The 23335-nt window shown below is 35.5% G+C and overlaps 2 protein-coding genes across 2 annotated transcripts; both read right to left on the reverse strand.

The window, feature by feature from the left end:
• Nucleotides 1-845: 845 nt before the first annotated feature.
• Nucleotides 846-6168, reverse strand: LOC126809680 (toll-like receptor 4). Its single transcript, XM_056098961.1, is given in 2 exon segments — nucleotides 846-6069; nucleotides 6072-6168. Coding segments are annotated over 2 exon segments (1452 nt in total). The 3' UTR covers nucleotides 846-4714.
• An 11577-nt stretch (nucleotides 6169-17745) lies between these two features.
• LOC126811810 (toll-like receptor 4) lies at nucleotides 17746-22493 on the reverse strand. The gene has a single exon (XM_050537733.2). It carries the CDS (start codon nucleotides 22491-22493, stop codon nucleotides 19860-19862), a length of 2634 nt encoding a protein of 877 aa, XP_050393690.1. The 3' UTR covers nucleotides 17746-19859.
• Nucleotides 22494-23335: the final 842 nt, after the last annotated feature.

Below are 23335 nucleotides of genomic sequence, written 5' to 3' on the forward strand. Positions count from 1 at the left end.
ATATGCGTTGTTGATGTGTGAAGTGGCTCTCCTATTACCCTGAAGTGGCGGAATGGTTAGCACGTGCGCGTTGTATCATAAGGCCTGTCATTGAGTTAGCTGGCTTGGTTTGGAATCCCCGGTTGTACGTGACAAGGAGTAGGGTTGCCTGTCCAACCTTGTGGGTTTTCTCCGGGTCCTCCGGTTTCCTCCCACTGCTAAAGACCCCTACGCGCAAGCCAATAGTTGAAATAAAATTAAACCAAATGTTAGTCCCGAAATGACCTAGTCTGTATCGAGTGGACATTAAACCCATCTCTCTCTCCACCTCTGTCTGTCTCTCTCTCTCTCTCTCTCTCTCTCTCTCTCTCTCTCTCCTATTACCCTGTTACATATTGCTATGACTATTGTGTATATTGGGGGTTGGGGGATCTATTCTCATGATGGATGAATTTTGTAATGATATGGATACATTATGCTTAACTTATATATTATTCATTTATTTTCCAAAGGAGAACTGACATAATTTCGTGTGATTAATATATTTTTAACGTGCAGTCTGGCTTACAATGGGCATAAAAAAAAGACTATGAATGCGTCTTTCGTGTATTAATTTGACACAACAGCGAAATAGTCTTGAAACTAGCAGAAAAACAGAGCGATCTTAACTTTATTATAAACATTGTAAATGGTTCTATTTTATCCCTGTCTTATAAGATTTGTAGAACGGAAAAATCATATAGTGTGATCTAATATAAATAATAAACAAGTTTGTATAATATAAAGATTCATTATGTAAGATTTAGATGAAGAGCTGACCTCTTTTGCTAAAATAGTTCAAAAATAGACAATGAAAAATGAATATATTCAAACTTTCAATCCAGTTACTTTATTATGAGCGACATTATGGGTGTTTTAACAAGATATAGGTAAATGGTCTCGATTGTCAGTACCAATGCTATACTGATATAAAAATCTCGATTATTCATTTTAACGTTAAATCATTAAATAGCGGTCATCCGATAATCTAAATAGTTGATTCTGGGCTGTCATGAGAATAAGTGTCTATAATAATTTATATATTATTTGATTTTGCACATGCATCATGCGTCTTTAACGGGGCTATGCATATCAAGGGCCATACAAGAGCTCATTTCATAGTAGCGAGGAAGTATAGATTTTGGATGACGTCTATCACGGCTGATTTATACACATATAGAGATGAAAAGGTTGTTGAACAATGGTGGAGGAAATGGATACACAGAAAACGACGTTTAGTGGGAATTCCCCTCTTCTCTTTATACAATCCTCTCTTGGTAATCTTAAATAAATATTGTAGACCTATAAGAATCAAGCGTCTTTTGTCAATAAAGCCCGAAGTAGCAACGAGTGACTACAAAGAAATATGATATGTTATAGATATGCATAGTAAACAAAATTTAAAAATTGTCATAAAGCGTCTTTTGTCAATAAAGCCCGAAGTAGCAACGAGTGACTACAAAGAAATATGATATGTTATAGATATGCATAGTAAACAAAATTAAAAAATTGTCATAAAATTTGACAACGTAAAAATGTAGGTTTTAAGTGGGGGGGGGGGGTGATTATGTCCGGAAAATCTGAACATAAACATAGTTAGCAACAATCAAATAATCAAGAACTAAACGACCTACGAGTAAAGAAAAACAAGCATCATGGTATTTATTACAAAGGGTACCTGTCAAGTTTCATTTTGATTATGTTCGCTAATGAACGAGAAGACGCTCCAAAACACTGGTCGTGGCACCGGTATTTTTATTATTTATTAGTATTATTATTAGAAAGCTTTCACAAAAATGTGTTCAAAAAGCTGATCAAAATGTTCTCAATTGTGATTTAAAACTCGATAAGGAGGTAGAACTTCTGAGGGCAAACGGGAGCTTATTCCACAATTTTGGGGGCCTATACTGTAAACGATAGTTCAGAGCAAGTTTTCATTCTGACTGTTTTGAAGATAATTGAATAGTGATCATTCGATGACCCCAATGTACGGGTTTAAATAATTAAAAGAGATGATAAATATAACGTAGCCAGAATGATTCTATATTGAATTCTAAAAACAACGGGTAACCAGTGAGTCGATTTTATCGAAGTCGGGGAGGCGCCCGCCGTTTTCTATAGGTCCAGACAAATCTTAAAAGTTTTAACTTGTAAAATTTAGATGAAAAAAACATAAATGGCATGTCTATTGAAAGGTATAGTTGTTCTTTTTCTGCCTTGTTTCTTTAATATCATATCTACCGTTATTAAATGCATGTTTTACATTTACGCTTATTAGCTATTTATTATAGTATATCTGAATGAACAGGATTGTTTAGCAAATACTACACAATACAACCTATTACCAATTAAAAGCTACCAAATACCAACATACTATTATATAACTATGTATGCATTAATTATACATTGTTTATTTAATAGTATTAAAATATATACACGTGTATATTTACAACTAATAATATATATGGATTATGGATAATCACAATTATTAACTATTTCTGAACATCTAAACACACGTTGTTTGCAGTTATTAAATATTGTATATATGTTAGGGTGCCCCTCCAAAAATAAATATCTCCCAATAAGTCTTAACTTACCAGTTCACATTTATAGTCCCTAAATAAACTGTCGTGTTGTATTTAACAAGTTATAAGCATTTCAAATAATTAACAAATTAGACTGAATAAGTTGTCAAGCTGCCGCCATTAAATCCGGGCATTTGTTTTTTTAGTGCAAAACAGATTATCTGCCCTTGATATGAAAAAGTCCCTCTTAACCAGTCTACCGACCGTTCTCCGGCTGTTTGACAGGCCGGGATAATCAAGACTATTTTCTACGAAACGGTACATAAAGCTAGATCGATAAATCTAAAGAAACACGAACGTTAGGCATCTCAACGATTATTTTGAGAACCTTGTAAAAACAAAAGGAAGATATTACTAGTATACTATTCTTGCCTAACGAAGGAGCTTCGGAGATATTAATTTTACTAAACAAAAAAATGCCGCTCCTAACGGTATAGTTCATAATATGGCAAATTGAAAAACAAAACGAACATAATTTTCCAAAGCTGCTGTAAAACGAATCAGAAATATTATTGTTATTCAGAATCATTAACAATAGATTTTTATGGCTTTAATAGTCGATAGATGTATTGGAAATTCCACGTGCGATGGCTATTTAGAGCATCATTGACTGACAATACCGCCTTGTCTACGATATCACCTTAGGTGGAAGTGGACGTAAAACCACACAAGCTAAAAACGCGATTTTTCGTACAATCAGGGGTCATAGTCCAGGAAGTTACGGTCTGATATGGGCAAATAGCGAAACGAACCGAGATTTTTGGGACATAAACTATGATAAACACATATTTTAAGTTTCATCAAAATTTGATACAAATTATGACTTCTAGGGGGTTCACAACCTTTCTATTATATACTTTTTACACTTATTGCGTACAAGGAGCGACCATTTTGTCAGGCGCTAGTTTCCGTCCAATTTCCACGAAATTCGCACTCAACCGTCAGTAGGGTGTAAGTGATACATTTAAACGTTTTGTAAAATCGGATAAAAATTGTGACCTCTAGAGGGTCCACACGCTAAAAACGTGACTTTTCATACAATCATGGGCCATAATCCATGAAGTTATGGTCCGATATACGCAAATATCGAAAGGAATTAAGATCCTCGAATTATAAACATACATTTCAAGTTTCATCAAAATCGAATAAAAATTGTGACTCTTTGGGTGTCCACAAATTGGTATTACATACTGTAACACTATTTGGGTACAAGGAGCGGCCATTTTGTCCAGTAGTTTCGGACAGATTTTTACGATATTCAAACTCAACCTTCTTGAGGTGTAACGGTAATTTATTTAAACGTTTTCTTAATATTGAATACAAATTGTGAATTCTAGCGGGTCCACAAGGTCAAAACGTGATTTTTCGTACAATCAAGGGGTTATAATTCAGAAAGTTACGAAAATATATGTGCGAATATCAAAAGGGACCAAGTTTCATCGAAATCGGATCAAACCTTGATATACCATATTTTTTACACTATTTGCGTACGAGAGGAGGCCATTTTGTCCGGCAGTGTTGGTCCGATTTTCACGAAATTCGAACTTAACCGACATCACGATGATATATTCGAACGTTTTTATTAAATCAGATAATAATTATGACCTCTAGAGGGACCACAAGCTAAAAGTGCTATTTTTCGTACAATTCAGGAAGCTACGATCCAATATGCGCGAACATCGAAATGAACCAAGATCTTTCGGTTATAAACATGCATTTCAAGTTTCATCAAAATCAGATGAAAAATTGTGACCTCTAGAGTGTCCACAAACTAAAAATTCATAATCCATGAAGTCCGATACCTGTCAATATCGAAAGGAGCCGATAGCTTTGGGCGATAGACCTATATTTCAAATTTCGTCAAAAATTTTGACCTGTAGACTGTCCACAAACAAATTGCGGACGTCCGGACGGACAGGGATGACAGTATAATACTTCCATATGAAAATTTTGGGCGTATAAAATTAAAATAGTTTAACAGTCGGTGTTAGTATGTGTTGAACACCACCATGGACACCAACACAATGCAAATTATACAAGCATCCATAAACTCTCCAAATTGCCATATCAAAATGTGTGTACTTTTGCAAAAGAACAGACTTTGTGAAATTTTAATCAGCATTAATAGCTTTTGTAAGACTGTCCCAAAAGACAATATTACCCTCGGGATCATCAGTATATTCTACATAAGAATCCTTTCTCATTAGCTGAATGAGCGCGTGCGGTAAATCTTTAACGGGAATATGTTCGTAAATTATAACAATTACAACATTTCTACCAGTGCTAATACTTTCCATTAAGGCCATATTCAATTCATAGATGCACCAATAACTCTTCAGAAAATTCTTCGTCAACAGAATCAGAGTTTTCTTACTGTTTCTCACTGCGTTGGTTATATTAGCAGCAATTACCTCCCCTACCAAGAAATCACGGTGGTGAATACAGAGTTGCATCCCTTGTTGTGTTTCAAGCTTTTCAATCATGTCTGTAACGACAATCCGCCGATCTTCGTCCGCGTAGGAAACGAAAGCATTAAATTCGAAAGAATTTTCAGCTGCTCCACTAACAGCCACATATCTCCGATATTTGCTTCTTGTCAAATAATATAAATATCGAAGCTTCCAGCGGAATCTATAGAGTAAACCAACCACTAGTACAGTTAGAACTACTAAAAGACTGCTGGTTAAAACGACAACCATCACTGTCCACGAAGCGCATTGTTTTTCTAAGTTCAACACTACTTGCTCCAGGTTGTCCAAAGAGATCATTTTCCCCTGTATGTCTTCACACTTATATGCATTTCTTCGGACAAATTGCGTTGTGTTAGTCATTATCCATTTTAAGAAGCGAACGTTTTCACATGTACATTGTAGAGTCTGCCCTAACATGTTGATCGTCAGATCTTTCCCCCTTTTATGTTGCATATCACCAAATCGTCTTAAAGACGAAGGTAGGGTAGAAAAACTGTTGTTGCTAAGATCGATCAATTCCAAATCATGCATATGATCAACATCCAACGTCCATTCCTTCATATTATTGTTCGATAAATCTAAATGTTTTAGTTTTACCTGAGCATTTAGAAATTTCGGTGGAAGAACTGTGATTTTATTATCAGATATATCCAGTGTATTCAGTTTCCCAAGTGGTTGAAAGATACTTCCATTTACATCCATTTCGAAGTCAAAAGCTAGAAAATTGGAGTCGATATGAAGAGTATGAAGGTTTATCATTCCACGAAAAAAATCAAAATATATCTCGTCGCAGTAGTTGTTAGTTAGACTTAACCATTCAAGATTTTCGACACCCAATACTGGACCGTGCCATTTATTTAGAATATTTGTCGAAAGATCTAACGTTTTTACTTTGTTCTCGGCAAACTTGATTCGTGGAATAGGATAACCAAGTTTACTGTGGCTTATGTTAATATATTGGAGATTTTCAGGAAGTTTGATGACAAAATTGTCCCTGTCTTCTTCATTTTTAGAAAGCCAGTGCAATAAAGAAATGTGGTTGTAATTTTCAAGACGTTTACCCTCGTTCTGGTTTGGGTTTTCTGTTTGGACATTCTTAATATTATCATCATCTGTTAGGACATTCTTGATATTATCATCATCTGTTAGGACATTCTTGATATTATCATCATCTGTTAGGACATTCCTGATGTTATCATCATCTGTTAGGTAAGGGCAGTTTTCATGCAAGCTATTAATTTGGTGTCCATGATTTGTTATTTGCGAGCCAATTCTTGGTATATGTGAAGTGTATTGATGACTGGCGTAAAGACAAACGATTCCATGCATTCCATTAAATGATAGCAAATAAAATCCAAAAGTCGGTCGATTATCCACCATACTTAGTACTTTCAGGGTAGGTGGTACCATTGAAGGAGCTACCATATCAAAAAGTTCAATCCTGTTATGATCTAGATAAAGTTCTGTAATATTCAGATGGGTTATTCTCGACATTTGCAGGCCAGTTACTTCAACACCAACAGCAAAGGTATCTACAATAGCACTTATATTAAGTATCTGAAAGGCTGCACTATTTAAGTTAACCAGTGGCATCGTTGCGGCCTCGAATCCTAGGTTGCGGTTGAAAGAAAGGTCGAGAGATTGGAGTTTATAAAGCATGCTGAAAGCAAAACTAGCAATATTTCTTATTTGACAACCACTCAACACCAGTCGTTCCAAACCAGGTACGTTGATAAAAGAATCATTTCGAATAACTGCTGTTTTACAATGGCCAGTAAAATTCAAAATTTTAAGTTTAGTAAGATTCGAAAAGCCACTACCCATCTCAATGTTAGGTAAACCATCAATCTTCAAAATTCGAAGAGATTTCAAGTCCGAAAAGCTATCACTTGGATAACTCAAAGCAGATCCTACATTGACCTTGTTTGTGGAGATGTCAAGATTTTGGAGTTTTACAAGAGTTTGAAAAACTCCAACGGGGTAATTACTCGGTTCCATGTTTATATTATTATTCTGAAGATCCAGTGACATCAGCGTGTCCAGTCCATGGAAAGAAAATCGGTGAAGACTTTTAATACGATTGTTGGAAATATCCAGATACGAAAGACTTGTTCTGTTAAATATGTAAGCTGGTATATTTTCAATCAAGTTATCTTTAAGGATTAAACAAGTTGCATTTTCTGGTATATTGGATGGTATTTTCTTTAAGGAAAGTTCCGAACAGTCAACTGTGTATTCGACTCCTTTTATCTCACACTTACATTTGTTACACAACGGTTCTTGAAATAATGCCACATCGAACACAATAACTTCACAGACAGCAAGGTATAAAATTCGTCGTAGCAAAGCCATTCTGCAAGAGAAAAGTCAAAATCAGCCATGACATAGCACAGATTCAGATACAGAAAAATAAATCATAACTTATGAACTTAATTGAAAAAGAAAATGGAATTATCCTTCACACATGTACTGGTTGACAGATATATTATTTCTGTTTCAGTTATTGGTTATTTCATTTTCCTGTTAAAATATCCACAAGTATCTACCCACTGTTTATATAGGAAATATTTCTGGTTCTACACAGAGTTGACCACCAAATGCCATAATGAGTCTAGAATACACATACCGAAATGCCATCTTCTAAATATAATTATGCACTGTATGTGTCAAAACAGTAATATACGTACATAGTGTATTAGTTCATAATCAGATAAAAAAAAACAACGGAAGTTGAAAGTAGGGCTTTATGCGTTGGATATATTACTTAGAACCTGATATACCTTATTCTACGGAAGAACATTAGGGTCAAGCAAATGAAAAACATTAGATATTCTGATTGATATCATTTATTGAGGATTCATTAATTTCATGTTCTCCTTAAAGCCACTCAACGCTATTTACATTTTTCAGAAAATGATTATATAGAAAATGGTTAAAACACTAAAAAATAAAAAGTTCTTGTATATCAAAAAGTCACTTAAAAACACAGTTTTAAAATCGTTGTCGTGAGAAGAGAGGGCGGGTCATCTTCTCACTTTGTCAAAATGAAAACAGGTTAAAACAGGAGGTCAAGCTGTTTGATTCCATCGCTGCGAATTGGAAAAACCCTGTGGAAAAAAGAATCTCCTGTTTAATGTGGAAAAGCGAAGTTCTCGCAGTAAAAACCACATAGCTGGACCCGTGGAGTATTTACATATAAAAATGTTCGTGCAGTTCTTTCCATATAATTAAAAGTTAGTTAAAAGTCCTTTAACACAGCGGTGGATTGTATGACCGAATGGTTAGCACGTGCGCGCTGTATTATAAGGTATGTCATTTAGTCAACTGGCGTGGTTTCGATTCCCCGGTTGTATGTGACAAGGAGTAGGGTGGCCTGTCCAACCTCGTGGGTTTTCTCCGGGTCCTCCGGTTTCCTCCCAATGCTAAAGACCCCTACGCGCAAGCGAATTATTGAAATAAAATTGAACCATATGTTAGTCCCGGAATGACGTAGTTTGTGTCGAGTGGACGTTAAACCCCATTTCTCTCTTTCTCTTTCTCCCCCTTTGACACAGATCACAACTTCGGTGTTTAAAATCATTTATTGTCCGCAGTCCATTAAAATTTTTCTTTGTGTGTGACTTTCCCAGAAAAAAGTTACCTGGAAAGGGAAAGAAGAGTCAGCAGCAACACATAACAGAACAAGTTAAACATTTATAAGAATAATACATTTCACTAGATTTTTAAATGCAAATTATATAGATATGTATGCACTGTCATTGTTAATAAAGGGTTGTGTAGGTCCCTATTCCTTTTGTCATTATTATTCGTTGATATACTGTTATATTGAATCAGACAGTAGACTGGATCGCCATACTGTCCTACAACAATAGTCCCTTCCTGTGTAACTATATATTTATTTCCCTACCTGAACGTTAATTTATTCTGATAATTTATTATATGAATAACGAAAATGTAGAACGGAAAAATCATATAGTGTGATCTAATATAAATAGTAAACAAGTGTGTATAATTTAAAGATTCGTTATGTAAGATTTAGATAAAGAGCTGACCCCTTTTGCTATAATAGTTCAAATATAGATAATGATAAATGAATATAATAAAAATTTCAGTCAAGTTACCTTATTATGAACGACTTTATGGGTAAAGTAAATAGTCTCGATTGTCCAGTACTATTGCTACGGATATAAAAGATAGATCTGTTATCCGATAATCAAAAGAGTTGATTATGGGCTTGTCATGTGAATAGGTGTCTATAATAATAATTTATATATGATTTGGAGTCAGAAAAAGACCAACAATACACTGTTAAAAATGGGTGTAATTAAAAACTATAAGCAGTGTTAATTAAGTGTAAACTTTATTCCACAGATAGTGTTTTTTTTAATGTAATACATTTCTAAGGATAACCATCTAAAAGAACTACACCTAACAAGTGTAACCGATATTCATAACTACTGAACACCTGAATAGGTGTTATTGTGGGGTGCTTTGGATAAGCTACACCACTAGCAGTGTTATACTGGATTTACACCAAAAGGTGTAACTATTATTGAGGAATAAATCATAGAACAGTGTTAATTTTACAGCGTTTATTGGGTTGCAAAAGTGTAATCAAACAGAACTCCAGGATAGGTGTAATTGTAGCCGCTAAAGGGTGTTTGGGATGAGCTACCCCTCTACAAGCGTTTTATTGCATTTACACCAACAGGTGTAATTATTTTAGGGAAACATTCCTCCGAATAAGTTGTCATCCTTAGAAATGTATTACATTAAAAAAAACACTATCTGTGGAATAAAGTTTACACTTAATTAACACTGCTTATAGTTTTTAATTACACCCATTTTTAACAGTGTATTGTTGGTCTTTTTCTGACTCCAAATCATATATAAATTATTATTATAGACACCTATTCACATGACAAGCCCATAATCAACTCTTTTGATTATCGGATAACAGATCTATCTTTTATATCCGTAGCAATAGTACTGGACAATCGAGACTATTTACTTTACCCATAAAGTCGTTCATAATAAGGTAACTTGACTGAAATTTTTATTATATTCATTTATCATTATCTATATTTGAACTATTATAGCAAAAGGGGTCAGCTCTTTATCTAAATCTTACATAACGAATCTTTAAATTATACACACTTGTTTACTATTTATATTAGATCACACTATATGATTTTTCCGTTCTACATTTTCGTTATTCATATAATAAATTATCAGAATAAATTAACGTTCAGGTAGGGAAATAAATATATAGTTACACAGGAAGGGACTATTGTTGTAGGACAGTATGGCGATCCAGTCTACTGTCTGATTCAATATAACAGTATATCAACGAATAATTTTAAGTATGGATAGCAATTAGCAACTTCCGGAGTCGGAATTTCTGAGATGTTGTTCGGTATTTCGTCACATTCAATTAAATTGGTAATGTTCAGTGTCTTTTTATCAAGCACAGACTGTATGATCACATTACTTGTCCTTCTCCCAGACATAGTCACGATACCTGAGCATGAAGAAAGTGAATACTCAGTCGGTAAGCTGGATACCCCTAAACGATCGAACAGTTCAGTAGATGCCAAAGATCTGTTACTTTGGTCATCTTACATCACATATATTCTGATAGCCATTTCTGGGTGGCCGTCTGGATAAATGTCGACCAAGAAGTTCTTCCCACATGATCGGCCACTAAACTCACCACATAATTTTGTACATTTCGTATCCACTGATTCCTTTGTTGGGGAACTCTCCCCGCCGTTCTGTTCCACAGGTTTGAATTGATTCGGATGCATTACAGTAACATGATAATTGCTGCCACAAACATCACATTTTACATTTTCTCTACAGTCCCTGATATAATGTGAAAATTTGCAACATCGATAACAAATGCGCTTCTCTCTTAGAAACGCCTTGCGTTCCTCACAAGACATTGCTATGAAATTTCTACAGTTAGTCAGCAGATGGCCAGCTCTGTGTATGGGACAACGAGTTTCATTAGCAGATGTTACTGAATTTGTATTTGTCGCAGCTTCATAGATTTTACGATTGAATGTCGGACTAGTTGCATGTACATTGGTTTTACGATTTGATATCGGATATAAAGAGGGTCTCTTTTCTCTAGTAGGTGGTTCACGCTTAACTTGTCTGTCATATAGAAATGCTGGATCATTTTTCAACACGCTCATTTCTCTAATAAATGCCACGAACACAGTAAAAGGAGGAAAGGTTACATCATGCCTCATTTTGTACTTTGAAGCATGTGTCGTCCACTTTTCTTGTAGACCATATGGCAGCTTGTTGACAATGGATCGTATCCCAGAAGATGCATCGAAATAACCTAATAATGTACTATATTTCGGATTCTCTTTGCAAGTTTCTATCTCACTTAAAATGTCACTAAGTTTGTACAATAGACCAAAGTTATTGACTGTGACATTCGGAAAATGTTCTATTTTTGATTTTAACGCATTTTCAACCATTTCAGGACGACCATAACGTTGTTCTAGACGATCCCATATTCGCTCAAGGCCTCTTGTTGGGTTTTCCACATTTGCAGAACGTATACTATCTGCATAGCTACGTGACTCTGGACCTAGCCACTTAACTAACAAGTCATTTTCTTCAAATGCAGATATATTTAATTCACTTATAATGTTCTTGAAACTTGCTTTCCAAGCAGCAAAGGACTCGGGTCGATCATTGAACTGTATGAAACGTGTTAAAAGTAAGTCTTTCTTCAGCAAAAACTGAGTAAATTCGGCTACCCCACTAGGAGGAACTATCACAGGGGATGGTTGAAAAGGACCGCAGTAGGATTTAGAGTCGGATTCAAATCACCAAGCTTGACTTCACTATTTTGTTCTTTTTCATAATATTGATTATTTTCCCGAACATATTTTTCAGTTAATTCGTTCTTAATTTCAGGTTTTACAAAACCCCGATCTTCATACATGTACTCATTTTCCTCCAATACTTTCACAGCCGCTTCTGCTTCTACAATCTCTTATTCTTGATCTAACAATTCCAAGTTTACGTCTATTTCTTTTGTTTTTCTTTCAGATTCAGCTAGCATCTTTATTTCGTTTTCTTTTAAAGCAGCTTTTTGTTTCATAAGCTCTGCTTGTTTTTTCATCAAGTCCAATTTTATACGCTCTTTTTCCGCCTCTATGCGTTTTTTAACCGATCCTGACTGTGAAGAATGTTGTGAAGCATTCTGAGATACAGTATCCACAAAGTCTAATTTACGTGTCTTTATGTCGCGTTGAACACGATCTATGATTGTTTTTGTCCTTTCATATTCATTCATAGCAAATATTAGTTCACTTTCACTTTCTGTTGTTTTTGTTCTTTTAAGAAAGTCAATGAAGATTTGTGCTTCATCAATATAGTTGTCAGATGCTTTCTGAAAATCACCTTCTTTGGCTCGGAGTGAATCTATATTGTGTTCTTTATCTCGTAAAGATAGTGCAAGAATTATGTCTTCTAAACCCTTCCAAGTTCTTTCAATTTTTCTTTTATGTTTAGCACAATTGTCTCTATACGTTAATTCACCCTTTTCAGTCATTTCCTTCACTCGTTGAGGCCGATCTTCTTCAGCTTTACTCATTTTGTTGAATATTTACTGTGACCTGCACGAATCTGCTGATTACTTTACTGAGCAACCTGCTGATTAATTTACTATGCTGCCCTGGTAGACAACTAGTGTAACCACACCAATCGAGTTTAAAAAAAACTTTATTTAAAACTTCTTATGATGACATCTATCAAGGTTCGTGGTACACGTAACATTCATTGATACATTGACGTAATGGTAAATTACTGCAAATACAAAATATAAAGGAATAAGTAGGAGCTACATTAACAAACTTGTGTTAAAACAGATGCGTTCTTAACTAGTTAAACTGATATCGTTACAGATAAATGTTATTAAATGTTCGTAAATGTCTCTTGTAAGTTGTACTATTTTTAGACCGGAAGTTAATCTGTAATAAACACAAGTCAATAGAAAATGCTTTAATTTTAGTATAAACTTCTCTATAATGTGCCAAACGAATTTACATCCAGTATTTGTATTGTTATTTACACTTACATCGTGAGTCTGCTCAGTTTAGAAAGCTTTTAAATTCGTATTCACAATTTGTGGAGCACAAAATGTCCCGCGGGTTCCGCGTGATCAATAACAATGGGTTCGAACAAAGGGAGACCACTAGCATCGACAGATTTTACACGTCTAAACTAACACGAGGAATCAACCACGGTGTAGGGGGAGTAACTCGCGCTACTCTGCCATCACAGTGTACATATATATATAATTAACGTTTAACATGTCGTGCAAAATGGGTGTTTGACAACCGCTCAAATAGCATTAACATAGAGCGAGTTTTAAAAAAGAATACCAAATGATATTTTGCCGGACTGAGAAATGATATCATACTCACCTCAGTTTACATAAAGAAATAGTCAATATGTCCTCTGTCTTGGTTGTAAGCGCCTTCTCACCCAGAAATAGAATACACGTATCTTATTTTTTTCTAAGTCTTTTCCTGCTAATTTGCCTGAACTATATCCGTCAATTCATTTTCCGTAAAACGTTTCGTCTGTCCTCATAAACCTTTTGCGAGAGACTGTATATACCAGATGGCGCCACTATTTTTTTTTTTTTTTTTTTTAATAAATTTTAAATAAAATGAACAGAAATAAGATATCTATTAATACAGTGATAAATAGTATTTTCGTTTTTCCTAGGCTACCACATTATAGATAGAAATTATTTAATAAACAATACAGTTAACAATTTGTAAATTTCATATGTCATGCTTCAATTTTTAACTATTACGCTCGCTGGATAAATTGAAATAAAATATTACATGCGAATAACTAGAAGGTGCAGAAAAACTGAAAAAAAACTATTCCTAAATGTAACCGTGCAAATACTTTAAATTGTATCTTTAATTACATGTATGTTTTTGGAAATATTTTGGGATATACATAGTAATGAATAATCAGTTTTCAACTATACTATTCAAAAAAAGTAGGGGATATTTGATTTTGGGGGCATAATACTAAAATATGCAAATGACTACGAAAAAAGTCACTATAGAACCTAACAGAAGAAACATTTCCAGTTACATGTGACGCCCAAACGCACCAATAGCTACCGCATGGAATGCAGGTGATGCTTGGGATCATCATGGGGGTCCAACCCAAGATTTGCACGACTCTGACTTTGAATGTTACAGTCATTGTGGCATTGAATTCCAGGGTGGAAACATCAGTTTAATTGTTTTAGTGACCAGAAAACAAATTTTGATATGCGTCGGCTTACCCAAAATGAAAGGTTACGTGCCCTTGGCATGCTACAGATCGGCACAACACAGGCGGTTGTGGCGCGGACGATGAATGTTTCTCAGTCTGTCATAAGCAGGCTATGGTCCAGATACCGTGATACACAATCTGTACAGGACAGACCACGCTCAGGTCGACCAAGGGCGACAACTCAAGCCCAGGATCGATTTATCCGTACCTTGGCCTTGAGAAATCGTGTCATCACAGCAAATCAGATCAGCACTCGTCTTCAAACAGACACTGGTGTGAGAGTGAGTGGCCAGACGATTCGGAATCGACTGCATAGGGGTCACCTTCGCGCCCGACGTCCTCGCGTGATCCCTTGTTTGAGAGATCATCACATTCAGGTAAGACGTCGTTGGTGTAGGGATCGTCAACACTGGGATAATCGACGCTGGAGCAATGTGATGTTTTCAGATGAGTCAAGGTTCACTGTTGATTTTTTGGACAGACGTAGGAGGGTGTGGCGTCGTCGAAACGAGCGCTTCCAAGACGTTAACGTCATCAGACATGATCGATTTGGGGGTGGTTCTGTTATGGTGTGGGGAGGCATCACTGTTGCTGGAAGAACGGCTTTACATGTTGTTGCAGGGCGTGTTACAGGCCAGTACTACCGGGACAACATCTTGGCAGTCCATGTTGTGCCGTTCGCACGACGTCATGGCCGCCGTTTCATCTTCCAGGATGACAACGCAAGATTTCACAGGGCCAGGATCGTTACAGGTTACCTCCAACAACAGAACATCACCACATTACCTTGGCCAGCACTGAGTCCCGACCTCTCCCCCATCGAGCATGTCTGGGACATGCTTGGACAGAGGTTACGTCAACGTCAACAACGTCCTGCCAATGTCCAAGAACTTGCTGCTGCGTTGCAACAGGAATGGGACAATCTGGACCAAAATGACCTTAGACGTCTCATTAGGAGTATGCCACGTCGGATCAATGCTTGTTTGGCAAACAGAGGAGGATTTACCCGTTACTGACTTGGTTGTGATGCTGTGGTAACTTTGCTGTTTGACCCCGGGTATCATTTTACCCTTATAATGGTCAGTCTGTACCTTACTTAGTCTAACGATCATTTGGAATAAATCGATGAATGTGAACTTCATTTCATTTTGTCATTTGTTTCTTCGTGACTTTAATAACACTTAAAAATCAAATATCCCCTACTTTTTTTGAATAGTATATATTCAACGTACAATGAACTACTTTCAAGGACAATAATTACGCTATTCGAGTGAAACATGTTTAGGTCACGAGGAGGATGTATACAATATTCACACTTCCGGTGTCTATCTATGTATAAACTAATATAATATGTTGTTTTGACACATACAGTGTAAATTTAGAAGATGGCATTTCGGAATGTGTATTCTAGGCTCATTATGGCATTTGACGGTCAACTCTGTGTAGAACCAGAAATATTTCCTATATAAACAGTAGGTAGATACTTGTCTGCGATATCACCTGTCATTTGTTTCTTCGTCAGTTTCATTAGGTGACTTTAATAACACTTAAAAATCAAATATCCCCTACTTTTTTTGAATAGTATATTATAATGCACATCCGTCATTTTATACAAAGATTTAGAACAGCTTGGCGGGTTTTCCTTGTATATTAATTTGTCGTCACAATGGGGTGCACAACACAGCCTTGGCAATAATTAGAGCGGACACAGCTGGGTTATCTTCAATAAATCAACCGCGTGAATAGTATTAAACAACATGTAAAATTCTAAGAAAACTTAATAATTAAGTTAAAAATAGACTTCGGTTTATCATCGGAAAAATCAGCAGGTTTATGTGCAATCTCAAACTATGGAAGCCTGTTCAGGCCATCTTTATAATTTAATTTCGAAATTTCGGGCACACTCGCCTTCTATACACTAGATAGTGACATTTATATGCATACCCATTTTTTCAAAACATTTAAAAACGGCGCTTAATCTGCGAATTAGTTTTACTATAACCAGAACTGCTTTCAAACCGATAATAAATAAAGCACCAGCACTCACCAAAAAAAAACCTTCTGGCAACCAATTTTATACAATGTAAATATAATTCAAGGGAGCTTTGAAATGGTAGAATTACGGGTTATAATTTCAATAACAAGATGGACTCTAGCCTACAGAGTAATGACACAACACTCCAATATTTTTAAATTGTAATAGTATGAGATCGACTTTCAACAAGTATAGAAGTGGTGAGATCTTAAATAGTTTAATATTATTGAAAAAAAAAATAATACGTTGATTCAAGTGAATGCTATCTTACAAAATTATGATCGAAATGTAAAGAAAGAATATATTACATAAATCTTTTCTGTTACAGTATCTGTATCAAGTTTGACAACCGCTCATTTTGCGATAGAAAGTCAGATCTTTTCTGTTGGAGAGAATATCCTTCTGGATGGATATTTGTTTACCTTAAAAAATGTGATAATTTAATATTAATCTACACTGCATTAATCCCGTGAGGCGTTCCAATTTTAAAAGACATTTGAAATGATCGCCCACGTACGTAACTAACGTTCGAAAACTAATTAGTAACTAGCTTATTTGCAGGTAGGGTGGGTGTGTTGCTCAGATTGGATCGCCCCAGGGCTTTTGTTAGCCCCGCTACACTTAAATTTCCACAAAACCGAAAAGCATCCCTCATGAATATTAATTGTTTACCTTAAAAGATGACACCGCTTTCATATTACAGTAGGAGCCACGGTGGCTAGGTGGTTAAGACGCTAGCTCGCTAGCCTGGAGGTCGGGTGTTCGATCCCTGCATTGGCCGAGAAAGTGCATCTGGATTTTCCGACGTGGTTTCCCCTTGTCAGTGGTGAAGAACGGAGGGCCTGACAAGGACAGCTGTCTAGTCTTTCGGGTGCGACGAAAAACCGAGGTCCCGCGTATACATTGGAATGCACGTAAAAGATCCCTTGGCAGTTGGAATTCGATATAAGAGTAGGCGATAGTGCCGCTGCCCGGGAAAAATTTCCCTCATAGCACACTGTATGGCGTATGCCCGTCTTCATTAGCCCAGTATAGGAGCAGAACAGTAGGACGTTAAACCCCATTTAATTTCATTTCATTTCATATTACAGTGATATATGATCATGTGTCAGGCCACAAATTCATCGTTTCGAGTCAAGTTGCAATAAATCTGTCGGAAGACTATCTTCCAAATGTATGTTGTACTACGAACATGGGGAGGAGAAATGATTATTATGATAATTCATACATATATTTTAATTGCACTGTAGTCATCGTTGTGTAATAAACAATGTTTGGGGTAGGGGGGATAATTATTATGAAAACCAATAATTTTAATCACATTTAGGTCTGAACAGCTTAAAGACAGCATCAGAAAGTGGGCTTTGATTTAAAACTACGCTTTCTCTCATTCCAAATATATTTTCTCTGGCTTATTAAAGCGGAAATTGCAAATTTTCTAAGAAAGTCAAAACGTAATTATTTCCATGTCTTTTGCTCAATAGGTTGTCAACTCACAATAATACGATCATAGGTGTCATTCTCACTCGTTTACGCCGGAAATAATAACACAATTACCTCCCAATTACCTCCCTTGTTTTCTATTCTCCACCATGGAGTAGCGATATTCAAACGTTTGAAAATGAAGAGGAAAATGATATTTTTGCCAATTTCTCAGCTGGCAATAGTGAATTATAGGATTAATAGGATTATTCTTTAACAAGGTAGGACTGTTTATGGATACCATCTATTTTCAGGCTTTATTTTAATAAATTTTAAAATTATAACTTAAAAATTTGCAATTTCCGCTTTAAACATTTGGACAAACATCTTAAAAACGAGTTTTCGTGGAAAGATTTAATATTTGCCATGAACAATGGTTGTATACACGTGGCCTCTAACATCACCTTAAAGAAAACAATAGGCACGACTACACAGTTTCTTTAATATCATATCTACCGTTATTAAATACATGTTTTAGCTATTATTGTATTAACTATTACCCAATACAACCCAATACTAAGTAAAAGGACTATATTACAAGTATTAATAATTATATATATATATACATGTAGATAAAGGATATTTACAATTATTAACTATTTTCAAACATCAAAACACATGTTGTTTGCAGTTATTAAATATTATTGAATATATGTACATGTGTATTGTTTGCAATTATTAAAGATACATTAGTTAAGAGTTTTGTAAAGAGTTGGCCATTCTTGCTATAATAATTCAAAAATTGATGATAAAATAAGAAAATGTTGAAAGTTTCAGTCAAATTACTTGCTTAATGGTTATGGTAGCCTCGCTTGGCAGACCCTTCATCACCAGTTTCCGGTAGTGACATCGGCGACTAACGGTAAACGTTAGCTTTGTCCGCGAATTATTGATTTAATTTTAATTGGACGACTGTTTAAATCCAAACAGCTGTGGGTCTACAGACTTAATTTTGAGCTTGTCGTGTAAGTAAAGGTCTAATTAATAATCTCTATAACATCTGAAGTCTAATAAAGACTTGCACTAGGCAGATTTTGCTCTTTTATAATGTATCTTTAAATTCTATTAATTACCAATCCATGAATACACTGTATTCTTTTTTTTTCTTTTTTTTTTGCCGTTATTAAATATTATTTTAAAAAATAATACATAAGAGTATAATATAATTTGTGGGTGTTATCCATATCTATTACTTACTGAGCGTTATTGATAAACAGTTGCGAAAACCGCCATTGCCTTCCTATCCTTTAAAACATATTTTGGGATGTAAAGACCTTTAAAGTAGAAATCCCAGATAAATATCAATGAATGAAACTGGTTAGTCCCAATCCTAGCAAAATTTACGTCATACTGTATGACGTATGCCCGTGTTCATTATACCTGTTGGTGCAGAAAAGTTAGATGTTAAACCCAGTTTCAAATCATTTTCTGCTAAAATTTTACAAGTGATCGCCATCACAGACAGGCCTACTTGTGGTTTCGGAAATGCATTCAAACAAGGACTGATTTAGGGTGTTACTTTTTCAGGGTTTAAGTACATGTATCATTATTATGTAAGTTAATTAATGAATACATATTTGACGAAACCACATTTATATTGGAACTCATATGGAATATAACGGATATAATTCCACAATATACTAAGTTTCATTAATATCGGATAAAACACATACACAACCTGGTTTTGCTAAACAATAATTACTGATGAATCTACTTGAGGAGGTATCAAATTAAAAAAAAAATCTGCCGGATCAGACTTAGTTATAAGCCAAATTGACGCTAGAGACCTAGAATTAACGTTGCCAGGGGGACGTGCTCCGAGGAAATTTCCTTAAAAAGGATCCGCAACAAACGCAAACTATACAAGCATCCATAAACTCTCCAAATTGCCATATCAAAATGTGTGTACTTTTGCAAAAGAACAGACTTTGAAAAATCTTAATCAGCATTAATAGCTTTTGTAAGACTGTCCCAAAAGACAATATTACCCTCGGGATCATCAGTATATTCTACATAAGAATCCTTTCTCATTAGCTGAATGAGCTCGTGCGGTAAATCTTTAACGGGAATATGTTCGTAAATTATAACAATTACAACATTTCTGCCAGTGCTAATACTTTCCATTAAAGCCATATTCAATTCATAGATGCACCAATAACTCTTCAGAAAATTCTTCGTCAACAGAATCAGAGTTTTCTTACTGTTTCTCACTGCGTTGGATATATTAGCAGCAATTACCTCCCCTACCAAGAAATCACGGTGGTGAATACAGAGTTGCATTCCTTGTTGCGTTTCAAGCTTTTCAATCATGTCTGTAACGACAATCCGCCGATCTTCGTCCGCATAGGAAATAAAAGCATTGAAGTCAAACTGGTTATCAAGATCATTAGCAAGAGCAGCATACTGACGGTATTTGTTACGCCTTACATAATAAAGATATCGGAGTTTCCAGCGATATCTATATATTACACTAGATACCATAACCGTAATAATTATTGCCATGCTGCTGGTCAATACAACAATCATAACTGTCCACGAGGCACATTCCTTTTCTAGGTTTAGAACTATCGCCTTCAGGTCGTTCAATTGGATCATTTTTCCGTGCAGGTTTTCACAGGTGTATTCATTTCTTCTGACGAAATTGGTTGTGTTAGTTTCCATCCATTTTAAGAAATCGAGGTTTTGACAAGTACAGAGCAGAGTCTGACCGAGCAAGTTTATCGTCAAAATTGTCCCCTTTGCCTTTTGCAGATCACCAAATTTCCTTAAAGACAGTGGAAGAGTAGATAAACTGTTGTTGCCAAGATCGATGAATGTTAAGTAGTTCATGTGATCAATATCCAACGTCCATTGCTTCATTCTGTTGTTGGATAAATCTAAATATTTTAATTTTATCTGCGCGTGTAGAAATACCGATGGTAGAACCGTTATTTGATTGTCAGATATATCCAATATTTCCAGCTTACTTAATGGTTTAAATATACTTCCACTGATGTCAGATGCAAAGGTAAAACTTAAAAAATTTGAACCAATGTATAAAGAAAGAAGATTAATTGATCCCTTAAAAAAATCTTCATTTATTTCGTCACAGAAGTTGTTGGACAAGCTGAGCCATTCCAGGCTGGTAATTCCCAAAATTGGACCATGCCATTTATTTACAATGTTTGATGAGAAATCAAGAATTTTCACTCGGTTTGTAGCAAACGTCATTCGTGGAATGGTACATCCAAGTTTCATGTGACTTACATTAATGTACTGTATGTTAGGTGAAACTCCGATTATATATTGATCCCTTTCCTCCTCGCTTTTAGTCAACCAACTCAAAAGTGAAATATGTGTATCGGTATCCGAAACCTGATCTTCTATGAGATCACTGTCGTCGTGAGGGTGCTTATTTGACAAGTGATGGATGATTGTCTCATTAAAATACGGACAGTTGTTGTGGAAATAATGTCTGTCGGGTATTATATCGCAACTTTCATAAACAGGGGTCATTGGAAGATGTGAAAAGTACTGATAACTGGCATCAATACATATAATATTTTTTAAAACATTGAATTCTAACATATAAGTCCCAAATATCGGTATATTATCCGTAATACTTACTATTTTAATAGTAGACGATAGGTTATAAGGAACTCCATCTTCAAAGAGTTGAATCCTGTTGTGATCTAGATAGAGTTCCGTGATGTTAAGATGCTTGAACCTATAAACTTGATCTGAAGTTACTTCAGTCCCGAGACCAAAGGTTTCGTAAATGCAACTTATATTGAGAATGCGAAAGGCTGCACTATTTAAGTTTTTTAAAGGCAAAGTTGCGGCATCAAATCCAAGTTTCCTGTTACCAGAAAGGTCGAGAAATTGTAATTTCGAAAACATGCTGAAGGCAAAACTATCAATTTGTGTGATTTGACAGTTACTCAGCACTAGTATTTCTATGTTAGGGACGTTGGTAAAAGAATTGTTTGTAATATTTTGGGTGTTACAGTTACCTGTAAAATTTAGGAATTTAAGGTTTGTAAGATTTGAAAAACCTTTTCCAAGAGTTATACCGGGTAAGCCATCCAACTTTAAAGTTTCAAGGGACCACAAAGTCGAGAAGCTTTCATTTGGATATTCCACGATAGATCCTGCATTGTTTGAAGAGATGTCCAGAGTTTGGAGATTTACAAGAGAATTAAACACTCCAATCGGATAGTTTTCAGGTTCCATATTAATATTGTTGCTGTGAAGGTCCAGTGTGATCAGAGTGTCCAATCCAAAAAAACTAAAACGATTTAACCGTGTTATACGATTGTTGGAAATATCTAGAAAGGAAAGTTTGCTTCCGTTAAATGTATAATCTGTTATATTTTCAATTAAATTGTCTTGAAGGATTAGCCAAGTTGTGTTTTCTGGTACATTAGGTGGAATTTCTTTTAATGAACGGCTAGAACAATCCACTATAATACCGGTTAGTCCCTCTTTGCTTCGACATTCACAAATTTTACACAACTGCGACTCAAATTGTACAGTTCCACCAGTTAAAGATGTCCAGACATTAAATATTAATATACACTGTAACAGCGTCATTCTAAATAAAAGATATAAAAACAAATCAAGGCGTAATACACACATCAATAGCTTTGGCAAGGACACCTTAAGATCTTTTTCTCAAAGGCTTATTTATATATGGATGTTTCATTAAAATTACATTTAGTCCGAAGATTATATTCTAACGATAATTGTGTCCAGATATTCAGATCCACGCCATCCAAGATAAGTACGTTAAGTATAAAAAAGGTCACCCAATCCCAATGCATCACACCAAATTTAGTTTGCGCAAGTTCTTTTAGCTCTATTCATTGGTTTCTTAATTTATATAACATAATAATATAATAACATATAGCCGATAGTGTTTCACGGGAGTATTCCACCTAAATACACACAGGGCCCTCACATGGGGGGTGGGGTTGAAAGGGGCAGGGGCATATACGGGGGGGGGGGGGTAATTATCTAAGTGCATACCAGAAATATTTATGAGATAGCAAACCACCGACCAACGCTTCCCCTAAACCTGTGTGAACCGGTTCATATTTCAGCAAATAGAGAGGGTATAATAGGGGTTTCCGATCAAATGGAAGTTTGAAGGGGAAATAAACATAAAAGTTTACATATAAGTTGAAATGATAAATAGTAGATAAAGTGTTAAAAGTATAAGTATAGAAAAATAAACTAAGCATCTACATAATGCAGGAGGGGGGGGGGGGGGCGTCACTGAAGCTTTTGTCGTGGGCCGCCACATAGGGTGGCGTGGGCACTGAATACACATAGACCAATGAAAGATTTCGATTGATTACGGAAAAACTGATGTAATATGTTTTATACGACACGACCTTACATAAAAGTAAAAGAAACCAACAACAATTTAAAAT

The sequence above is a fragment of the Patella vulgata genome, chromosome 2 (assembly GCF_932274485.2).
Source record: "Patella vulgata chromosome 2, xgPatVulg1.2, whole genome shotgun sequence".
Taxonomy (NCBI): domain Eukaryota; kingdom Metazoa; phylum Mollusca; class Gastropoda; family Patellidae; genus Patella; species Patella vulgata.

Coding starts and splice junctions, on each gene's coding strand:
- LOC126811810 (XM_050537733.2), bottom strand. CDS start 22,493: ATGACGCTGTTACAGTGTATATTAATATTTAATGTCTGGACATCTTTA.